The sequence below is a fragment of the Drosophila ananassae genome, chromosome 2L, assembly GCF_017639315.1.
Source record: "Drosophila ananassae strain 14024-0371.13 chromosome 2L, ASM1763931v2, whole genome shotgun sequence".
Lineage (NCBI taxonomy): Eukaryota > Metazoa > Arthropoda > Insecta > Diptera > Drosophilidae > Drosophila > Drosophila ananassae.
Window position 1 is genome coordinate 13,897,981 of NC_057927.1, and position 24,177 is coordinate 13,922,157.

Sequence of the window (24,177 nt, forward strand, 5' to 3'; positions counted from 1 at the left end):
GGCTGGCTCACATTCACATTCACACTCGCACTTGCACACTCTTGCTCCTCTGCCCCGGACTCACGCCTATGAATGATTTACACCGGGCCATGGAAATGTGATTTTTACCGCAATATATAGGTACTACAGGAATCCCCTTTTTTTTGTGCACCCCACCCTCTACCCCCTTTGGGGGCAGCACCCCCCACCCACTCTTTGCCCCTGCCGAAACAATTGAACAGACAGTTATAGGCCAATTTCAGTTTATGTACATGCGTCGCACTCGAGAGAGATTTGTGAGCTTGCCAAAGGGCCACAGGGGGGGAGGGGAAAAGTAGAAAGGGGGACTTGCAACCAGCACACCTGTGCCACGCTGCTTTTTGTTGTTACTGTTGGTGGTCTGGCCGTTGCGACCATGTCAAATGTTGCGTGTTATGGCCCGCAAATGTGGCTGTCGAAAGCGTATCCTTCCACCCACACAGACCCCCTAGTCACTGGACGAACGGACTCCCCTCTGCCACGCCCCCCTTTCAACGCACACCGTACGAGCTCATAAATAAAATGCCAGCCCCCGGTCCGAGGCCGATAAAGTCGAGTGTGCTTGACTGGAGAATGCCCTGTAGACCTTCTCATCGCAATGCAAATGAGCATGAGGCCCTCGCAACGAAAGAGACAGCATCAGCCAGACCGAAAGAGATGGCCCTAGCCGGTCGGTCGGTTGCTACTTTGAATTGACAGACCATGGCCCTGTAATTGGCACGCCGCCCGGCGACCATTACCAATGATTAAACTTGTTTTGCGTTTCGTTGCAAGTGCAGGATGTGTTCAGGTGAGTTGACATTTGATTATAGAATTCCATTACCGAACAATTGAAATGGGAATACATGGAAATTGGTATATGAATGTGGATAGAGACCACCATCCCACCCACCTAAGCAGTTTACAAATTTCATAATTAAGTTATCAGTTTATATACTTCTGGCCAAACAGATTATTTTTACGAATTATGTCCGCAGAGAGCACACGGACATGGCTGATATTAATGCGGGGGGATGCTTTATTTAACTTTTCCAAATCGGATTGTTTGGACTGACCATTGTAATTAGTAAAAATCGATACTAAATAGATTTTTAGTTTTCAATGGGGGTGGATTTTGTAAATCTAATTTCTATTTTGTTCTACATTTGATTGGAAATAGGCCTGATTGATTTTTGGCAGTTCAATTATAAATAAAGGATCTGACATAGTCATATTTTTAATTAGAATATTAAATATAATATATAGTAGCCATTCCCAAGGTATACTTTAGATATGCTGGGTATCTGGAATATATCGACTCCATGAAGATACTTAACGCTTGCCGGGCCATTCAAGAAATCAAATTAGTGGAGCAATCTATCCACCCAACTCCCACACCCACACTCCGAAACTTCACGCTCCATGGCCAATATCCACAGCGATGCTATCGGCTCACCTTTTCGCAAGCGAATTTATTGTTGCCAATTAATTTGTTAAAATTAGTGGAGGAGGCCCAGCCGAAGCCATTCATGTGCCTCTGCATTGTGGTAGTTTCAATTGCCAACTCCAGGGGGTGTGCGGATATGTCTTCAACTGCTTATCGATAAGCGAAAGTGGGCACGACCCCCAGACGTCGTCGCCTCCGAAATGTATGCCACGTACACGTATTTATCCATTGCTTAGCTCGCCGACGCCATTTATAGCCCGATCCTGCGAATGAGCCTTTTCCCCGAGGGCGGAGCTAATGGGGTGCCTTGCCTGGGGGGCTGGGTGCCCGGAGAGCTGGAAGAGATGGGGAGGTCCGACCGAGCCGGCTTCCGTTGCCTTGAATGAATGCTAAATTAATTTCAAATGAATACAAATGGCTTTTCGCTTTTAAGACCAGACCAAGGCGGCACTGGAAAACGGCGAGCACAGCAATAAACTCCCCTATCACACAGCCCAAAAAATAAAGTACTTCCTACCAAGGAGCTACCAACGTTTTAAAATTGAATTTAGCCGATACAATGATGGGATTGATGGGAGGATGCCGACAAGACAGAGTTCTAAATAAATAAAAACTTGATTTTTCTGGCGAAACTGGCGAATAACTTGGACACTAGGCCAAACCGACAAAAAGATATCAACAGAAAATTGGAAATGTGACAAAAACTTTCTGATCTGATAAAGTCAGATAAATTAGCAAATTAAAATTTCCATCACGACACTGGATAAGATACTTTAATTTATTCAAAGCAATAAAAAAGGAATTTTAGAAACATGTTCGTCACGCAAGGATAGTGGGTTTAACTTTGTTTCAAACACTATGCTAATTAAATATTAAATTAAATTATAAATTAGCTCCATAAACCAATTAATAAATTAATTTTTAATTTTTCAAATATGTTTAATGAGGAATAAAGACTTGTAATCTATTTAATTCTTAATAAACTTAAAGCTTAATAATAAAATACATTTTTAAATAGCTATTTAATATGCAATGTCCTTTAAAAAGAGCGAACATATTCAATTCTTCGTATGGCTTCTGTCTTTAATATTTCAACATCTTTGGGGAATCATTGAATTTCCAAAAAGGACAAGAATTAAAGGTACGTATTCATTTTCGTCTCAGAGTTTTCCCTCTGTGGATAACACAGTCCTTCCGTCGGCTTCTGTCTGCTTTACATTTCTTGTTTCGTCGAAATAACTCTACGTCTGAGCCTGTAAATGGCGCAGCTCCTGGGCATGTGTAGGTGTCCTGCTCCGTGCTCCCTTCTTCAGGTCCTTCCCCAGTGCTACCAATTCGTTAAGGCCTCGATGTCGGGCTTATCAGATGCCCTGCTGGAAATTTACAGCACCACAGTCCGGCCCAGACAACGTGGCCGTTAATTCAATTCAGTATAAGTCCCACTTGGATCCGAAAACACCCGGACTGCCGCCATTATCCAATAACTAGAGAACGCGGCTAATCGCGTGAATAGTTTGGGCGGTGTAATTGATGTTTACGGGTAGGCAGGCGAATCCCCAAGTCCAGTCCTACCGCCACCCACCCACCAATACCTGCCCACAAACACTGTCGGAAATTTCCATTCCGATGACTACTTTCGGGGGCATCGCTCACCTGCTGGGCCCTTTCAACGATGCCTTGATTTAATGCATTTCATTGAGCAGCTAAATTCATGTGGGGGTGGTGTGGTGGCCACGCCCATTAGCAACAGCCCTCCACCCTCCTAATGCCGTCCACTTTGCATTCATTATTCAATTTGAGTAGCATTTAGATGCCAGTCTGATTAAGATCCCAATTGTGACGGGCACGAGAACGGGAGTCCTTCCCGACGGAGGTAGGTAGCCAAGTCGCATCCGACCGGGAATGGTGTGTTGAGAGAGAATAGGTTACGGAGCTTCCTATGGCCAACTAGTGGCATTAATAGGCAATGGCATTCCCTTTGAGGCGACACTGCAACCGATGTCATCGCATCTGGCAGGAGCAGGAAGCGAGGGGACTAATATTGATTGACTCGCTCCGTTTTCAGTGGGCCAACTTGGTAGGACCACATATTTCACCTGGTTACCTACCTACTGCTGACAATTTCAGTACCACAGATGCATCTTGACTCAATGTTGATATATTGATTGATGCCTCGTCAAAGTATTATCCTTAATATAATATTTTGATACAGGACATCATATTTATAATAGAAACACAAATATTCAGACCATGGGGATAGCTTACAGGAATGTATGCGTTTTCAATGGAAATAGTATTCTGTTCTCTAGCATGGAAATTAATTTAATTGTTTATATTTAATTGGTTGTATAGTTCAAGCTAGCTTCAAAGCATTTCATTAATTACATGCATATTTAAAACATAAAATATTCTAAAAACTTTTCATACACAAGCAAATACAAGACATCCTATGTTTCGACTTTTTTCAGAAACAACAAACTTCTGAAACTTTTCATTAATAACAAACATAGTTGAAAACTACACGACAATGTATTCAAAAGGTTTTTATAATTAAATGAAAAAAAAGTGACAGCACATCAAGGCCACAAAATGGAAATTAAATTTAACGAAAAATGTGATGCTGAAATATTGCGTATACGCCTAGTGGAGCTGTCCCAGCCAGCATCAAAATACTTTTATTTATTATACATGTTTCAAAAGTCCAATTAAAATGATTCAATGAAACTTTATGAAAAAATACCTTAAGAAATTGTTTTTTATACTTTTTTATGAATGCTATTAATTCTATTGCGTATACGACTAGTACGCCCATTTTCCAATTATAAAATTGTTAAAATATAGAGTTGAATAGAGAACTTGCTCTATAAATTGCTCTATAAATAACTGAAAAAAAGCATTCAATCAAAAAAAGTAAATCAAAGACAGTCATTAAAATATTACGTATACGCCCAGTGGGCTCTTTTCACATCCAATCACTTTAAAATCCTTTTGCTTACTTTATTTTTATATGGGAGCTAAATTTAAAGATTGGAAAAGCTATTTAGCTTTTATGATATGAAAAAATATTGATATTTTGTCCCACATTTCCGTGGCGATTTCCACACGATCTGAAAGTTAGTGGCGCTCCCCGAAGTGCTTTCTTAGGAAGTCTCTCGCCCCGTTCTCTGCCCGATAGCCCCGTTCATCTGCCCCCGGAGGACACCCGCCAGAGAAACACACTGGGACCAGGATATACATATTTATGTGTCACATGGTCAGTTGAACTTGTGCATTGCCTCTTCCGGTCTGTGTGTGTGGGTGTATCTATTGATTTATGGCCAGAACACAATCACACAATACACCACCACGGATAGATGAAGGAGCGAGATAGACTGAGAGCAAAAACAAAGAAAACTGCATGCGATAGAATACAACAATATTTATTTATACTCGACACAATAATTAATTACATTTCTTCATCCGTTTTGTGCAAATAACGAAACTAACTAGTCGAACAGTACGTTTCGCAAAAACATTCTTCTATATTATTATATAAAAATGTTTAAAAAAATACTATTGATCCATTGATTTGCAATGAAGGGACTTTGTTAATGGTCCAAGTAGTAACCGACGTATATTCGCCACTATCTAGGGGGAACTTCGATAAAATTCCTCCATCATCCAGAGTCCATTCCCACAAACGTATCACGGAACCGGCCTTATGAATGGTACAAATTAGAATATAATGGTTGGAGATCTATAGTTCCACTTACCATATAGGGACAGGTATGATTGACATTTGTAAAAGGCTTTATAAATGAATATATAAGGTTGGGAATAACATATAGAGCACGGTTCTTGAAAAACTGGCAAACATCAAGGGCTACTTCGAAGGGACTTGGTTGCCACAATATAGCATTACGTTTTTGCATTTTAAAATTTATTTCAAACTAAAAAGTGTATAACTTATATAGCTATTTCATTTTTAATGCGACTTCTATTACCTGTGATACAGTCTTGTACAATAGTCCCTCTATTTTCATCATGTTACGATGCTCATCGATCTCCTTGATCTCGCAAATAGATAACTTACCCACATCTGGTACAAAATTTTTGCATTGTAGAGATCCAAATTTATAGGAAGCCTAGGGAATTGCGATTGAGGTATATCATATTTCGGTTAGATCTCTCTTACCTGAATATAACCTATAGTGGCTAGCCAAAATATAACAAATACATTTGATCTGAACATCTTTTCGGTTGTGACTGAAACTTTTTTCAATTTTTAGCTCATGATATATCACAATATTAATTACATTTTAAGTACCGGACACTAAAATTAGTAGTCATGCATGATTTATTTTTCTAATATTTAAACAATTTAATAGTATTTATATTTAGAATTTTGAGCTCATTTTTGAGCTTAGAGATGAAAGCACATTGCTGTTGGATTGGCTTTCATCGCTATGATTTATAGTTTTGACACGCACTGTATATGCAAATATAGTGGCCACTGCGGGTGCACTCGATAATCCCCTGCTTAGCTCCCGCTTCCCCTTTGTTGGCTCTCAAATTCAACACCCCGGAGGGCATTTACATAGATGGCTGAGCTGGGAGTTTTCCAATGGTCATAATAGATGACCAAGAGGGGTGGTGGCGAGTGGCGAGTGGGTGGATGGGGGCCACATGGGGGAACTGGACGACATTCAGCATTCAGCAGAGCATAAGCATCTGATATGCATCAAATCTAACTCAATTGCTGGGCCGAAGAATAACCAGGAAATATTTGCGACTCGAGCTCAGGGAAAACTTTGGATTCTTTGTATGTGGACTTCTCGAAACCCTCGCAGCTCTTCCGGGCTCATGCCTCTCATCCCCATCCCCTCTAACTGGCTGACTGCCTGACTGCCCGATGTCCTGGCATGTCCTCATGTCTGTTGGCTGATGTCCATCTCAGTCTAAGTCTCCGTCTCCGTCTCCTGTCGACATTTTCCTTTCATTTTCACAAGTGGCTCAGCTTGTGCTTTTTATATTGGCATCCAGATTCGGGTGTTGGGTTTGGATTGGGGCTAGAATGTGGGGGGGGCTTGGAGTCCCAAACTCCGCTTTGGCTTTCTATACAAACAAGAACTCGTCGTTTTTCTATTTACATAAGCCCAGACATACATATATGACCGAAAGCAAACAAATGTCGACATACATGTGTTCACTTTACATATAAATATATATAGATATATATGTACATGGGGGGCATATAAAAATATGCACATGGCTGTTTCTGCTCAGTCAGTTGTTTTTATACTCTTTCCACAGAAGGTTGCCTTTAATGGTAAGGTTGGCCAATATTTTTCTAAAAGAAGAGTATAATTTCTAAAAAAAATGTATAATTTATTCTAAAGAATTCTAATTGATTATAAATTCATATTTTTTTCATTAAGGACTAAGAGAGCTACTATTTTTGTTGAAAATAAAATAACAAGGACTCCTTTTTCTATCTATTTATATACTTTTTCCATCAAACAATAGGCGTTGGGTGCGTAGAATTTAATTAAAGTAAAGGGAATTAAGGGTATCCTTGTCATCGTTGCCGGGATGTCATAGAATCCTTCCGCTCCGCTCCAAGCTCTACCCAGTTTTTGTTGTGACTGCCAACTGCCGACTGCCTCCTGTGTCTCTTGAAGATATTTGGCTAAAGGCTTTTAGGACGGCTCAGGACTCGTTGGGCTGTTAGTTGCCGCTTCCAGCGAACATAAAAATGCCCTTAAAAGCAACAGAGCCGGCGGAGAACAGAGCAGGATGTTGAAACTCTGAGGGAATAAAAAGGAAAAACAGGCAAATATAAAACTTATACCGAAAAGGGATTGACGGATATAAATGGTGATATGACCTAGGGTCATTTGTATAAAATTAAGTTGAACATCATAAAAAAAAAACAACAACAACCTCCGCCTCAAACAAATGACAAAAAACTTGCCTAAGGAGGCGTGCCTGGGAGAGGCCAACACGCCCTTCGGTTATTTCAGGCCTTAATCAAAAACTTCAATTCGATTTACAATAAGCCTTACTGTGGCTTTTTACCAAAAAAAACGACAAAACGGAAATGATGGAAAAACAGGAAGAGGAAAACTAAATTGTTATACTTACATTCGAGGGGAAAGTTTTCATTTTCCGTTTTTCCGTATTATGATTTTCATTTTCCTTTTTTTTTTTTGCGTTTCTTGTGCGTTTCCCCGTTTTGTCTGTTTCTGCTTTGCTCGTCCATCTTTAATAAACATTTTTATGCCGTATGCTAATAAAGATGCTCCCTCTCATCGGCCGTCTCTGGCTCCAGTTTTGGGCCCAAAGCTATTTGCGGAGCTACCGCTCGGAACCGCACCACTTCACCACTCCACCCGACATTCCACTTTTAATATCCAGCCACGTATGTCATGGCAAGGAACCATTAAACACAAAACACAACGGAAAAAGTAAGGAGAGGGGCAGAGCGCCAGTGAAAAGTGGAGAAAGCTGAAAAGGCTGGAGGTTGGAGGAGAAAGCAAAGCCAGGCAGGCAGTCAGCCAGCGAAAAAAAAATTATGCCCCAGACGCCGCTGAATTTTAAATGAGCCTTTATGGGCTTCATTTCAGCGTGTAAATTATCTCATTTGTCAGCAATTGCGCTGTATGCGTGTATCGGTGTTGTGTGAGCGGCTCAAGTGGCGGCCTAGACCAAGGACCAAGGACCAAGGACCTAGGCCCCTGCTTTATTATACACCATATAGTATATATTATATATGTAGTTCCCTGTCCATATGCGGCGTGTACTCAGCCTTTTGTAAAATGATTCAATGACGGGCTCCTTGGCATTTAATGAGATAAGCACGCATTTCGCCCCGATAAGATTGCCAGGGAATCCGGATAAAGTCAACGCGGCTCCCAGGTCCCATATCTCATTTAAAAATAGATGCCTGCGAGTGGGTTGATTCATTAATTTCGCCAACCGTAAGCTGTCAAAAATCCTTATAAATAAAGAATCACACGCACTTGCACCTTTTATTTTTAAGTAAGGATGTAAGTAGGATGTAATCTGACAAGTGTGTTTAGTTTTTTTTTTCTCCCACAGCTTACAAGTTTCTTTATTTTTTTGGCAAGTTTGTGGTCTCATTTTCACTCGATATAAGACTTTTTCCCATCAACTTTAGGGAACTTTTCCGAAAAGTCTCTTTATCTTTATCTCTTTATACGTCACTTATTCATTATTTTCATATTTTCTGTTTATATTTTGTTTGAAATTTTTGGCCACAAGGAGGTTCGCCATAAAAGTATCTAAATTATGGTTTTTCAGACTTTATAACTTAAATTCAGATGAAATAATAAGCTTAGCAACTTAGTTCTTAGACCTCATCCAGTTGAGTTCATTAGTCTATTTATAATCCCATTTATTAAGTATTTTTTCCGGTTTAAGAGGTTTTTGAACTTTTCCGGATATTCCGTGCATGTTTATCTCCATTATAACACCCATTATCATATTTTTAAATAACATTTAATCGTATGTAATTAGCGGTACACGCCCTACTAATTACCGGTCATAAGTTTCGGAAAAGTTTGGTTATTCAACTGGAAACTAACAATAGAATGTGTTGAACAAACTTTTCCCTCTCGTTATTCCTGTGATAATTTTGTTATAAAAGTTGATAAGTTCAAAATGATTCATTTTCGCCTTCTGATTGACGAATCTGATTACCGGCTATCGAAAAGTCAAAACTGTGGTCTGCTTGTAGCAAGTAAATCAGCAACCGACCGACCCGTTGATTGCAGATCCCCTTAGGGGAACTCGTTCTCGCCTGGGACCGAAAATCGTGTTTCCGAAAGCGAATTTAATGGCAGCTCAAGTGGCGAGCAAGGATAACTTTTTTTGGTTGGCTTAGTTCGAAGGAAAAATATGAAAACTCTGCACCATTCGCTATGGAAAAAAAAAAGGTTTTTTGCTTTTTTAGTTTATTATTTTTTGCAGTTTTTTTTTCTGTCACTTGGAAGGTACCATACGTATGTGTAAGTTTGAGGACAGGACCCACTTTTTGCATTGATGATGCTGCAGATTTTCCGAGTATTTGCAATCGATGATGTGTTTTCCCGAATTTTATGGCAACCTTCGCACACGTTCGCCAGATCCTTCATATATAATATATATATATATGTGGCTATAGTAAATGCTGTATCCGCTTGAACAAAGCCAAAGAAAGAGCCAGAGCCAGAGCCTGAGTCGGAGCTGAAGCCAGAGCCTGAACCGTATCCAGTGCGGTGGACAGGCCAAGCCGGGACCCGAGAACCCAGACCAGCCTTTTGACAAGGGCATAATTAAAGCATAACAGCAACAAAAACATCGCTGGAACGGGGGGCATAGTAACACACCCCCTGGCACACCCCTTTCCATGCTCCCTTCCTGCGTCCTCCCGCCGCCTTCCTTCCTTCCTTCGACCAGAGCTCACATAAAAGCGTCGAAACCCACGACATACGGGGTGAGAACAGGTTGTTACTTCCTTGCAAACAAGGTTCCGTTACCGTTATGTATACGGCCACATCTACATCTGCATATGTACTAGTGTGTGTGTGTGTGTGTGTGTGTCTGGTGGCATGTAAGGAGTGGCGAGAGGGGTCGGCTGGGTGGAGCACACAATTTCGGAAAAAATAATAGCATTGCAAATGAAAATTTTATTACTTCACCAATGGTGTGCACACTTAAAGGTTTTAGGGAAGTAAAATATAAACATAAATAATTAAATATGTCCCCATAGGAGTAAAAAATCCTGAATGGCTAACGATCCTATAAACGCCACAATTTTTATTATTATTTGCCAGGGAGATGATTACAATCGGAGCATTTTGAAATATATTATAACAACTTCAAGATATTAGATCAGGTATTTTTTATTATTTAAGTATAAGGTTTTAAGGAAATTCCCTTCAAAAATTTATTTTCCAGTGCCATTATATTACATTTAATTAAAACTATTAAATTAAACTCTAAAAATCTTTATGCAAATAATGTTAGATGAAATCTAGATCAAGATTAAAAAGAATTCTACTTTTCTAACCCCGCCTGTGAGTGCGAATGTGTGTTCTTGGGGTATAAAAGAAAGCACGTTATTGCCAATTTAACTTACATTGTGCATGTGTCTTTAAACAAAGATTTATGTACCCACTTGCATGCACAGCGCAATCGGCAGACCACAGCCCTCACCTGGATCCCGGATCCTGGAGATCCGAGGGCCCTGGCCTGGCCCCGCAATTCTTGTGTAGCATACATTTGCGGGCATACGTCCTGCCGCCGAGGGGCCCGCCGTGGGTCGGTCAGGTGTATGGGCAATAATTCGCTATAGATGGGCTCTGCTACGAGTGGGTCGCCCACTTAAATCAGCATAATGATATGCACTTATTGTTGTGGCAAATTTGTTGCGGAAGTGCTGTGAAAACCGCACAGGATGAGGCACAGGAGCCAGGAGCCAAGCTCCTTAATTCCAGATCTTGCGGGGTGAGCTCACCTTGGCTCACCCCGACCAACCGCATGTCGATGTCGATTTCTTCATTTGCCTAATACGAGTCGACGCCATCATTAATCTAAAATATGGCACAGGCACACGCACCCACCCACGCACACACATACACTCATGGCGTGCATGTAATTATGTTGGATGCGGGGGGCAGTTGGGTGAGTGGGAGGGGTGTGAGGGTGCCACACCACAGAGACACACATTTGCGTAAGCCTTGTTAATCGTGACAAAAGCTTATTGCGGGTTATTTGGACTACTTGTTTCGCATCCGGCGGAGAGAACGAACGAATATCAACATTGCCACAGACATTTCTGAATTTGTGTGTGTGTGTGTATGTGTGTGTCCTGCCTAGTGGCTGCTGTGGTGGTGTGCGTGCACAGAGAAACAAAAGTACGACATTTCAGAGCACAACCCAGAGCGGTTACACGCAGGCAGGATTTGATTTCGTGTCCGTACGATTAAGGTTCAGCGTTTTAAATAAAACGCATATTTGTAAAGCGGTTTCAAGCATGACGCCCATTATGTAAAATATTTCCAGAAGCCGCATTTCGTGAGCTAAATAATTGCCGAACACGCCCAGGATATACGAATTCATCATTCCCATAAGCGGCTTAGTATCATCATGACACTTTCCCGGCAATATTTAAAATCGGCTTTATCTTATTATGTTTTTATTAATTGCTACCTTAATTGGTGTTTAAAAAATATTAAAGAACATACACCATAATATAATTATTTTTATTACAGGATTGAAAATATTAAAACTTTTCAAAAATGGTGGTTTTAATTCCTTTTTTTTATCTTTAAACAAGGTTTTAAAATAATATCAGACTCATATCATGGTTCATAATTGTTATTTTAAAACTTCCTGAACATATTCCACACTTTTTTTGAATAATAGATAGTCAAAAATACAAATATAATATTAAATAAACAACAGTTTTTAGTTCTAATTGTTATATTTTAATAAAATACTTATAAAGAATTCTCTATTTTATAGATATTTCGTTTTAATGGTACTGTTTTTTAACTGAAGTAAAGACTTAAAATAAACAAATATTTAATGATAGAAATTAAAACGCATTTATTTCAAAACATATATAAACATATATATACAAACATATATAAAATACATCATCACTGTGGACGGAAGTCCACGAGGTGACGACCTGCATGCCTAGGCGTGCGCGAGGAAACTCTATATATAGCCGAAGAATTAAAATTTTTAATATTTATAAAAAATATATTTTTTTTTAAAGGAAACCTACTTTTTTTCTGATACTATCAACATTTTAAGATTTCTTATCTTCTTTTTCATTAACTAATTAATAATCGGCCTAAAAATATTTTAAAATATCCTTGTCTTCAATTAATTTCTCCCATTTTTTTATAAAAGCATACATATATAGAAGAAACTATAGTAAGGACTAAACTCCCAGTTTCTCCCTATTCCAAATTTCTCCCAGTGCAGAGTTATGTGTGCGTTTGGGCCTGTCGCTTGGGCCTGTCATCTCAGAGGAAGGATATCGGGGGCTGTGTCGGGGCGGGGTAGAAAGGCTCCCGTCACTTGCACACATAATAAACATTTTAAACATTATTCTCGTGTTAAGCAGCTTCTTGGATTGCTGTTACTGTTTTTGTTGCTATTGGTGTTCGCTGCTGTTTCTGCTTCTGCTTCTGGTGGTAGTGATGCTGCTGCTGTTGCTGCTGTGTTGATGTTGCTGTTCGTTTTCGGTGAAATTTACGGGTTTCAACGAATAATGGTGCATGTGGGAAATGAACGTTTTGTGTTCGCTTTTGCCTGTCATCGGAGCCACGCAGCAGAATCCGCACACAAATACACGCATTCCGAAACATTCGCCACTTTATCAGCATTTTACTTTAGCCGTTATTACCAGAGATCCACTCGCAGTACATTAGCACACCCACACTTACACCGCCACCCACCCACTTTGCCACCCACTCCACCACCCACCCACGCACACTTCTTACGCACACTATTGCAGCTGTGCTCACACGCATGTGTGCTTCTACGAGGTTGCGACTCTCCAAGGAAATTAAAAAACAACTAAAACAAATTAACAATATAATGACAAAAGTCTTATGCGCGATGTGGTTCAGGAGTCGCAGTGGAGCAGAAGGACTTGGGTGGTCCTGGCAGGAAGATGCTAACTGGAAAGCGGGAAGTAAGCCTAAAAGCAGGAAGATAAGTAATCATAATTACACTGAAAATAATGTCAAGAGAATACGTTAGAAAAAATATTAGAACATGTTTAAGAATATTTTAGTGTGGAAGAAATGAAAGCATGAACTTTAATTTAATTTATGATTTATTAAAAAATTTATAAACTAAACACAGTTATCCACAAAATTGTATCCTTAATGTAGTCTACGATATTAATTTCCTTAAGAAAAAAGAATCCTTAATATCCTTGAATTTTTCTTTCACTGCTCTTAGCCAAGAACCTTGGATTTAGTCCCGCAGCTAAATGGCAAATCAAGCATTTGCACAAAATTGAATTACCTACCCAGGCATCTGAGTTTGCAGGCCCATTACCAGTCGCCCCCTGCCACGCCTATGCCCTCCACTGTTATAAACACACCCATTCCCCATGAGTGTACCCGCCCACGTTAAGTATACGCCGTGGATTCGGGGCCAATTGGCACTTTTGCAATGGCAAAACGGGAATGGCTACAGCAATGCTTTTAATGATGATCGATTTGGGTAAACAATGAAATTTCCGCATTCAAATTTTATTGCCAGCAATCAGCGATGCTTCCTGCCCACAAACACCCAACGCATATGCCGGATGGGATATATATATATGTCCTGGCTTTAATATTAATCTACGCTGCAACGCCTGTTTGCTGTTTATAGTCGAGATTGGCAGAGAAATTGAATGGTGTACATTGTAATTGAAATAGACATCTAACAAATAAATTAAGTATGTACTTCAACAAGAGAATAATTTTATAACGAACTATAATCCCATTTTAAATCGTTTTAGTGGGACCAGGCTGCCCCACTTAATACCAGATTCAAATTCATCAAGGAGTATTTTTAGTGAAAGCAGTCTACGGGCACACCAACAAATGTAAACAAACAAAATTACCTGTTAGTCCGTTCGTTGTAAACTTCTCGTTAATGCAGACCTTGTTAGGCCATAAATAGTTGTAGAGTAATTAAACCCATGTGCAATAACCAATCACTCAAAGTTAGTCCAAGTAATTAGAGAGAATCATTAAAAGAACAAGCATCTGGCGACATAACATTGGCGACACAACACACATTCCAATGCACTTTCTCCCAAAGAAAACCCGTCGAGCGGCTTATTTGACATCCATTCCGATATCAATACAGCAATAGCGAGCAATAGAGAGAAATAGAGGCCACATAGAGTCCGCTCCGAGGAGGCGCAACAACAAAAAGTTGACTGCCATCGTCGCGGCAGTTTTATTGGGCATTATAGCCCCAGTCACATCTGGCCCGCTCTTGAGTTAGCCACGTTCTTTTGCCCGAACGAACACTCAAGAATTTAAGAATTCGTATGTAATTTGCATATAGCAAATCGCAGATAGCAAATATATGCACTGATTCGGAGCACTGGGCGGAGCATGTTCATCGGACTGAGTCACTTGGTTATTCTCAGCTAAAAGTGAGTATCTAAAACGCCATAACATGAATCTTTAATGACAACAAGCACACCTGTTTTCAGGATGACTTCGATTGTGGAGAAAGTGCGTCGCGTTTTGGATGGCAAAGATCTAGGCGAGATCACATCGGAGCTGTGCGACTTCTCGCTAAAAGAGCAAAATGCCACCGCCGAGGCCCAGGGTGTCCAGCCCTCGTCGGCGTCCGATTTTGTGCCCATTCTTGGCAAGACCGTGACCTATATTGTCGCCTGTGTGCTGTTCAACGAGCACGACGAGCTGCTCATGATTGAGGAGGCCAAGCAGAGCTGTGCAGGTGAGTTTCCGTCCCCTTCACATCCTAACCACAACAAAATAAACCCCTTATGCTTCACTCTGTTGACCAGGCAAGTGGTACTTACCAGCTGGGCGTATGGAGCGAGGGGAATCCATCACGGAGGCAGCCGCCCGGGAGGTGTTCGAGGAAACCGGGCTGAATGCCGAGCTGACCACCTTGCTGGCTGTGGAAGCGGCCGGCGGATCGTGGTTCCGCTTTGTGCTCACCGGTCGCATCACTGGCGGTCGCCTGAAAACGCCGGCCGACGCCGATGCGGAGTCCATTCAGGCACGATGGGTGCGCACTCCCAAGGAGATGCCCCTGCGGTCCAATGACATCCTTAATATAATCGAAATTGGGAGGGCCTACTACAATGGCCAGAAGATCCCGAGCAGTTCATCCATGTGGCACAACAAGATCCTGCCCACACGCTGTACGCACACGAGGAACTATTTGAGAGTTTTGGCCGTGGCGCGGAAGAGGTCGCACAACTCGCTCAATGTGCTGGTGAGCGAGAAGAATTCGCACCACTTTCCCACGGTGGAACTGCATCCGAATCGCAGCCTGCACTCGACGCTGCGCAAGTTCATGATTGAAATCTTTGGAGCCGAACTTCCGCAACACCGGCCCCACGGATTGCTGAGCGTGGAGCACTTGCCGACGGAGCAGGGAAACACGGACGGCATCTGCCTGAATCTGCTGGTGGCCTTTCGGCCGCCTCTCGAAGAAATCTCCCTGATTGGAAAGTGCATTTGGCAGGAACTGGGAGCACCTCTGGACGAAACCCTCGGACGGATTGTGAGCAGCAAGCACGCCTCCATTCCACTCAACGTGGTGCGCTGAGTGTCCTTAGGATTAAGAATTTAGGAATATGCCCTAATCTGCGGTGCAAGCAATCTATCCAGAGCTAGTTGCAATTAAATATAATCCAGAGTGATGTCTGCAAGATGTCCGCCTCAGCGAAAGACTTAGACTAATTATTCAAATCTGTCCCAGGTGGCAATTAAAGAATTCGCTTTAACAAACCCAGACAGTCTAAATTTCCCGGTGCTAGTTATTATCTAAGATTTAGTAGTTTGCCTTAGCGTAATCTATGATTAGTCACGTTTTAAAAGATTTTATTTACAAGTTTCTCCGAATTCAGCATCTGTTTAAAGTTTAAGTTTAAACTCACAAACAACGAATCTTAACCTTCTAGAAAATAGAGAAAATATAATCTCTAAAAATCTTTAAAATAAATACTCAAAACATATTTACTTTGTAAAGAATTCTAAAAGTTTTAAATCGAAGTCAATGTTGGATGAAGAACAACTAATCGATTTGAAACATTCATGATTTAATTTAATTTGAATATAATCGGGTATACATCGATAAAATGCGTACTTGGAATATGTCAAAAAATATACTCTATTGCAACAGACGACTAGGATATAAACGAGGGTCAGGAAAAATGCACGATTTGGATTTATACGAACTAACTACTAAGCCGCGGCCGTACAGCCTGACCATGGGTCAGGTTAAACCCAGACCTTGTTGAACAAGTCCATGAACGAGTCGTAGATCATAAACGTAATGGCGACATCCAGACAGACGCGACCCAGGCGCGGCACTGTCCCCTTGTAGAAGGCGGCGGGTCCCTCGTTCTTCAGGATCTTCATCGCACAGTCGGCAGTATTCTTGTACTTGGCAGCCTCCAGTCCCTGCATCCTTGTCTTTACCACATCCAATGGTGTATTGCCGAAGACGGAGGCAGCGCCAGCCAACGCTCCGAACACGCCCACCACCAGCTTGGGCACCGGCTTCTTGGGATCATCGCCCTTGTACACATCCTTCAGGGTCTCCAGCACAAAGAATCGAATGGCCTGGTTGGAACCCTGCTTGAGGATGGTCGCCGTCAGGCCCTTGTAGACACCACCGATGCCCTCGGATTTCACAATCTCTCCCACTCCGTGAACGAATCCTTTGAACTTGGGATTGGCGCTGCGCTGGTCGTTGATGAACTTCACTTTGATAGTTTCCATGGGTGTGACAGCCACGATGGCTTCACACACACCAGCCCCCAGGCCGCACAGCAGCTTGCCGGAACTGCTCAGCTGTCCGTTGGAGTCCTGGATCCTGTTCTTGAGGGTCTCGAATGCGCCGAATCTGAAAGACACAGACAGTAAGTAATAGTTTCTTGACGTATAGGTCGGTTTCTATATATTTCTTGTCGAGTTTATTAAAATTGGGCGAACTGATAAAGCTCTGCCAGACGTGCCTGATAAGAAAATTGCCATTTTATGGCAAATTAGAAATATTTTCCTAGGTCAGAGACCGTTTGAACCATTTACGCAATGTTTCGCAAAATGAAATCCATTTTTGTTACCTTGTGGCAGATTTAGGAATACTGCCGTAGAGGAGCACACTGAGACCACGATATAGGCCGAAGAAACCACGCTGCTGGACCGTCTTCTTGACGCAGTCGAAGATGCCATTGTACTTCTTGGCCGCGCCCTTCTCGTCCAGCTGCAGTTGTGTCTTGACGAACTCGGTGGGATATGTGATACAGATTTCGATGCCTCCGGTAATGCCACCAGCCACAATGCCTTTAAGGCCCATGGTTCCGGTTCCGGCCGCCGCTCCAGCCGTCATCCAGGGACGGTGGGGGAAAGGACTTTGCTTCTCACGATCCATTCTTGGCAAGGGGATGGGTGTGTTAACTGTGGGGATAAAAACCATATTTTAGATAGTGGCTTCTTTGGATTCTCTCTATTCGAAATTTATATTTATAGACCATTGTTGATGGTGGGACGTCTGTAGGTGAGTCTTGGATGGTTCAATTCTCTAAAGAGCTTTTTTGGGAAAAACATCTGATTCAAAAAAACAAAAAAAGTGTATGATGGAACAATGGATAGTTTTTTTCGAAATATTTTGAAACATAAATAGACTCCTAGATTTGAAAAATAAACAAATTATTTTACAAACTAATATCTCTTCAGATACGAATTCAAATCATACTAATAGATACAAAGATACTATTCAGTTGGAAATTTGAGAAGAAGACTTTATAATCTCCCTGATACCGGTCTCTGGAAGATAGAGAAGTAACCCCCTCTCTAATATCAATTTCCAGCCGATTAGTATAATCAATGGCTATCACTAGTAGTATTCCACCACGCATACACCCATTTATCGCCAAAAATTTCACCTTGAGGACAAGGTTCATAGAAGAGCCGCCAAACAACCAGAAACCCACAAGTTCTGTTAGAAAATCTTTTCAATGATTACTTAAGATCGGCTGATATAGTATAGTCCAGTGTCTGGGGAGAGGGCTAGAGGGAGAGAGGTACTACGTGTATCAGCTGTCGAGTTCGAATCGCTCTTTGCACTTGACAATTTTGAATTGTTTCAGGGCGGTTATGTAACTTTTGCATGACCATAAATTTTAGTTCGTAATTATGCATTACTCGTGCTTTCTTCTGTTTAATCCACAATTCCCATATCGGGCTGGAAATCACGATAAACATAAACAATGACTGCTGATAAGTCTTTCTGGTGCTGGAAACTTTCAACGACTTCCATTCACACACACACACGAACATACACAAGGTGGCTAAAAAAAACACTATCCAGCACGACACCCACCCACCCACACATTCTCCAGCTGGCTGGAGATGCATCTAAGTTTTATGATTCGTGGAAACTGCAGACTTGTAACTAGACCTCTTTTTATTACTACTCACTTAGATATAAATGCAAAACAGAATAATTAATTTTGTGGAATGACCAGAAGCAGCAGCGGTGCCGGAGAGACAGTGACTGGGAACTGGGAACTGCGATCGGTTAGACCTCAAAACACAAATGATCGGAGAACCAAAAAAAAAAAAATTCCAATTTCCAATCGCGGAGCGAAAGCTAAGAGTTCCAACGGTCGGCGATTTGTAAACAACCCCACTGCACTGGAAGAAATATCTAAAAATGTTAACCCTAAAGATTTAGAAAAAATAATAAATAAAAAGCTAACAAAAAACGATTGGAAAGCAAGTAATCTTTTTTAATTAAATTTTGGCATAATATTTTTCTCAGTGCATAGTGCTGGATCCCCTCTATTGAAAGAGTGGGGGAAGCTCTACGAGAGAGAGAGCAACGGGAGAGCAAGCCCCAAAGTAACGGCTATGGCGTGATACGTGTTTCTGCTGACGCTGCAGTCGGGGATCCCTTTTCTCTGTCACTCTTACTCTCTAATCAGAAACCCGTTTGACCAGCAACAACACACCAAATAAGCTTTCGGCTGGAAAAGCTCTCGGCATGGAAAGCAAAACATTTGACTTTGTTTAAACATTTGGAGGACGCCGAAAAGTAGGCACACTTTTCCACCGCGATTACACAACTGGAGCACACTCACACACACACACACTGAAGCACTCCTACAACATTGTATCATATCCAGCTTATCAGTCCTTTCGTTCAGGGCACCATAAAACGCAATCGATAAATGCGCTATCAAATTCTAATTTATAATCCTAATTGAGCAACTTTTTATAATATTTACCAATTGACGCAACTCGTAGAAGCCATATTCGGATAATAGATGTATTCCTAACGCAGCCGGCAAACGTTGAATGATAACTGAAGCCCGGCAGAAAGGTGGGAACGGCGGAGCTGCCAACTCTCTGGCGGACAGTAGAGCGCCTGCGCCGGCCCCCGCTTCAGAAAGATGCCGCCGCCGCCGGCCCCACTTGTAGGACTTGGGTCCAGCCCCAAACCACTGACCCCCACGCTTATGCCCACACACGTCATTCTCAATTGCAGCGCTCGAGTCACGAAAAAAGTGGCACAGGAAGCGAGTGGGAGAATTAAATAGTTCTCGAGTACAGTGAAGTCTACTATAAGATGGAAAATATAAATATCTATATCTTAAAGTCATATTCAAGGGCAGCTTTGAATATAAACTCAAAAATCTTGGTCTCAGAACTCATACTTTATAAGTAATTTAGAAATTTAGAAAAGACCAAAGAAACCAGGACGAAGTACTGATAAACATAGTAATATTATAGTAATATACTAACAATAATGACACAGTTCTCCAGGATTAAAATACATTTTTAGTTAAAGCACTTCATTGGTTCGATTTATTCAAATGCATTTGGAATTTCGCGCCACAATACACCATCCGAGGGCGTAAAAGCGAGGGCGATTATAAATTAATGTTGGGCGTGCAGATCCTTTGGGTTTAGTTTAGAGTTTAGATTTTAGATTTTAGATTTTAGAGTTTAGTTTACTGTTAGTCCATAACAATAGTGGCTGAGTTAGTTGCGATGCAGAGTAGTCGTATGGTTATGGGTATAGATCAGTCGAGGACAGCTCCCTGGGGCGCTTAGACGGCCTTGTAGGTGCGCACGCTCTTCACGCTGCCAATGGTGAGGGTCTGCAAAGGGATGCAAGGATATGGTATAAGGATCGGGAAGGTCCTTCACAAGAGATATAAAATACGTACAGTGATCAGCTCGCCGTCGGTGAACTCGCGGACAATGGTCGAGGGCTTGTCGCCCTTCTGCTCCTGCGTCAGCTTGTTGCCCTCCAGGGTGATGATGCTCTTCACCTTGCGTCCGTCCAGGGTCTCCTCGTCGAACTCCTCGCCCAGCTTGAAGCTGATCGTCGATGTCTTGAAGGTGGAGGTGGTGGTCAGGGTGTAGGTGTCACCATCCTGGGTCACCTCGACGGTGGGACTGACACTGTTGCCAGCCTTGCGCATAATCATGCCGACGCCTGGGAATCGAATCGAAACGAAAAGATCATAAATCAGAAAATGCTGCACATAATTCAATTATCTCAATGCAAATCGTATTATATTTAATTGAAATTAATAAAGTTCCCTGCAGACATCGCCGGAATGTCAAAAGTCGAGCTCAAGGTTAACGAACAATGCGGGTCTCTCGACTCGACTCACTCGCTTATCAATTGTCCAGTCCAGTCCAGTCCAGTCCCGCCCTCCGCTGGACGGGAATAGCATCTTATCGCACTGTTGCACTCAACAATAAATATGGAAAACCAGAATATATAAAAAGTATATTCATTTCATGAATATTTCAAAAATAATCCCCCCCAAAAAAAGACATTGTATATCCATCAAATCATCAAGTGGGCCAATCAATTATGTTCAATTATGTATGGACCAGCAGAGACCCCCACGGACCCTGGAAACTGCCACTCTCGAGTCAAGTGTCAACTGACTTTGCTTCTACAAGTTCCCACTCATGGGAACCCAGCAACTGTACCCCCAAATCGATTCCTACATATATACACTCGATGGGTCCCGGAATCGGGAACCTTGAATAGATTAGCTCGCCTAGCTCCTATCGTATCCCCCATGCCTAGCCTGCAATTGGGCCCAAAGTGCAAAATCCGCAATCGCCGCCCAATTATCGTGACCAATGCCATAAACCAAATAGTTTATCGCATTTATATATATGACTGATGTACCTATAGCTGATATAGCTGATAACTACCCGCCGACTGGCACTGTCGGTGGCGATGGGGGGCTGGTGGGTGTTTGTTTGGGTTTGAAAATTGAGATCTACGTGGCAGAGGGAGGAGACCAGACCAGACCAAGTCTAGCATTAAAACCGAAACCGCAAATTCTGGTGAAGTAAGTGGATCTGGCGCGGCATCTCCGGTTCTCTAGATTCCAGACTTCTAGATCATATTTTTCACAAATAAGATTGAAATAAAAATATAACTATTTATTGTTAAACTAGTACTAACTAGTAGACTAGACTAGACTAGACTTTTGAGTTCAAAGATCGCTAAAAACAAAGTTAATGGCCCGAAGCGGGCAAAGTTCATTTGAAAACTTTCCCCGAAAATCCATCAAAAATAAGAGACACCTGTCGCAAAAGCTGTCTCATGATGAGATCCCAATGGAAAGCAAACAAAAACGCTTTTTATTTTTTATACCCCCCACACACACACACACACATATACACACATACATATGTTAAGTAATAAAAAAATTTGTGACTCAAAAGTGGGGGGCTAAAGTACACACTTCAATTAATTAGTTTTTAAGTTTATGGTTCCCCTAACGATAAGCTTTAATTTTTATTATTTTTTCGCCCCACTAACGGGAAATGTTAGTGGCGGAAAGGAAGTACATCCATGGAGCAACTGGAGCACGTTTTTCTCCAATTTGCACCTCTATTGATTTTCATCTCGCACACCAATGCACTCACTCACACACTCACACACACACACACCGGCAATGTGCATAAAATGCCGGCCGGCTAATTTTGGTGGCGTGTTTTTCGGCTCTCTCTCTCTCACTCTCTTCCCCCCATTTCTTCGAAAACTTTTTTTACAGTAATGTACAGTATGTATTTTAAGGACTCACCCAATTCCTTCATGTACTCATCGAAGTTCTCGGACTTCTCCAGCTTGTACTTCTTGCCGATGAAAGACATTTTCTTAAAAGATTTTTTAAATCTGCAAACGAGGTTAACACTTGGGCTTTCGAAGCGCTTTTTGGGTGCTGAAGTTGGCGAATGAGGCGGTCGGACCGCTTTTATAGAGTTTATAAGACCCAAGCTTATCCCCCCTGCCCCGCACAAGCTAACCTTCGGCATAGCCACCCGGTGTTCTTTTGGTCTGGATCACCCTGTGTACACTTAAATAAAAAAAGCTTTGCCGACTGCTCTGGATAGAATGATTTGTGGCGTTACCAGGCAGGAAAAAGTTTATAAAGCACTGGAAAAAATCTAGCTTAATATTTAACTATTTTTATGGCTACTAACTTCTTTTAATTTTATAATTCAAAATGATTATTTTCTTCTCTTTGTATTTCATAGCAAAGTTTAAGCAATAAATGTCTATTTTTTACAGTGTATTTAAGAATGTCACTCTCTCTCTCGCTTCTCTCTCCTCTTTGCAGATAAAGCGGAAACATTTAATGATGTGGCATCGATCTGAAGATCATCTTACCAGATCCAGATGCAAAACCCACTCAAGTACAGTACCCAAGGGTGTAGGATCGCTGACGCCGTATTCCGAAGCTTCATATTCTGATAATTCCAAAATGTTTGCTTTGAATATTAACGGTTCTATTATGGGAGCTATATAACCACCGCACATTGGCCCCTTGCCGTATTATGACCCCCCGTATAATGGGCCAGACGTGATAGTCAGATAGCACCAGTCGGAGTACCAGCCCAGCCCCTCTTTCACCTTGACGTGATCAATTAACTGCAGCCGTAATTGATTCAAAGGTACCGACTGAATTGCAATTGGTCTTCTAAAAACAGTCAAATACATCCAAGTTGACGGCTAAAAAGAAAACTTTTTCATTTGCATCTCAATTTTTATTTTCTAATAAAAAATTTTACAGTCTATTATTTAATATTTTATTAAAGTTCGCATTAGAGAGTTCCGACTGTCTTGCAGCACTTGTCCAATTTGAAGGCTTTCATCTGTGGGTCAGTGCTACACTTAAAACTGTCACCGGAATTTCAACACAATCCCATGGCAGAGTTTATAAATAGCTTTCATCACCATTTGTTGCACATTTGTATGAATTTCTTTTGAATTACGGCTGTGAATGTTAATCTAATCGAGGACTTCCTTCCATCCAATGCAATATTTAAATTACCCACGATCTACAAATACTTGCCCCAGTTTGGCATTCCCCTCCTCAACGTACATACCTTTATTTTCCAATTCCAATTGTTGCCTTACTCTTATCTTATTTAATAAGAAACCCGAATTACCCCTCACGAGTAAGACTCTTGATCTCCATCATAAATGATAAAATAAGCTTTATGGGAGTTTATTTATTTTAATTTTAATTTGTTATGAAAGTAATTGATGTTTTTCTCAATTTAATTATAATTTGTTTTAGAATCTTAATTCTAAACACTTATAAGACTTAAAAATAAAGCTATGTTTTGAAAAATAACGAATAACAGTTGGCTTTTTTTCAGAAATGGAATTTTTATTGCATACTTTGGGGCATTTAATATTTTAAATCACAAAGCAGAAAACTATGCCTTGTCTTTGCCTACTTTTAGGCTTTGCAGATTTGTGTTTAAAAATGGAAGCGTGACCGTTACCTTTGAAATTTAATAAATTAGATAATTAATATTTTGGTTATTTAATTTGGAAAACTCATGAATCGAAGAACTCAGTCCACCAAAATATGTACAAAGAAAGATATAATAATGTTTGTACGATATAATAATGCTTGTCATTATTACCCGCAGCTTATCAGTGATTACAATAGCAAAGTG

General features: G+C 41.2%; 3 protein-coding genes across 5 annotated transcripts; 1 reads left to right on the forward strand and 2 right to left on the reverse strand.

The window, feature by feature from the left end:
- Window positions 1-14,004: 14,004 nt before the first annotated feature.
- Window positions 14,005-16,029, forward strand: LOC6501152 (8-oxo-dGDP phosphatase NUDT18). The gene is made up of 3 exons (XM_001954612.4): window positions 14,005-14,609; window positions 14,670-14,920; window positions 14,991-16,029. The coding sequence occupies exons 2-3, from the start codon at window positions 14,671-14,673 to the stop codon at window positions 15,761-15,763; spliced, it is 1,023 nt and encodes a 340-aa protein (XP_001954648.1). The 5' UTR covers window positions 14,005-14,609; window position 14,670; the 3' UTR covers window positions 15,764-16,029.
- LOC6499433 (tricarboxylate transport protein, mitochondrial) lies at window positions 16,022-19,608 on the reverse strand. 3 transcript variants are annotated; one of them, XM_014910578.3, is made up of 3 exons: window positions 19,452-19,608; window positions 17,286-17,619; window positions 16,022-17,065 (listed from the first exon to the last, which is right to left on the reverse strand). In XM_014910578.3, the coding sequence occupies exons 2-3, from the start codon at window positions 17,591-17,593 to the stop codon at window positions 16,438-16,440; spliced, it is 936 nt and encodes a 311-aa protein (XP_014766064.1). In that variant the 5' UTR covers window positions 17,594-17,619; window positions 19,452-19,608; the 3' UTR covers window positions 16,022-16,437. The 3 variants fall into 3 exon arrangements, with proteins under 3 accessions (XP_014766064.1, XP_014766065.1, XP_001954649.2); XM_014910579.3 differs by lacking the exon at window positions 19,452-19,608 and adding an exon at window positions 18,643-18,772; XM_001954613.4 differs by lacking the exon at window positions 19,452-19,608 and adding an exon at window positions 17,694-17,846.
- Window positions 19,609-20,008: 400 nt separating this feature from the next.
- LOC6499432 (fatty acid-binding protein, muscle) lies at window positions 20,009-22,503 on the reverse strand. Its single transcript, XM_001954614.4, has 3 exons — window positions 22,290-22,503; window positions 20,397-20,668; window positions 20,009-20,327 (listed from the first exon to the last, which is right to left on the reverse strand). The coding sequence occupies exons 1-3, from the start codon at window positions 22,357-22,359 to the stop codon at window positions 20,277-20,279; spliced, it is 393 nt and encodes a 130-aa protein (XP_001954650.3). The 5' UTR covers window positions 22,360-22,503; the 3' UTR covers window positions 20,009-20,276.
- Between the last annotated feature and the right edge of the window lie 1,674 nt (window positions 22,504-24,177).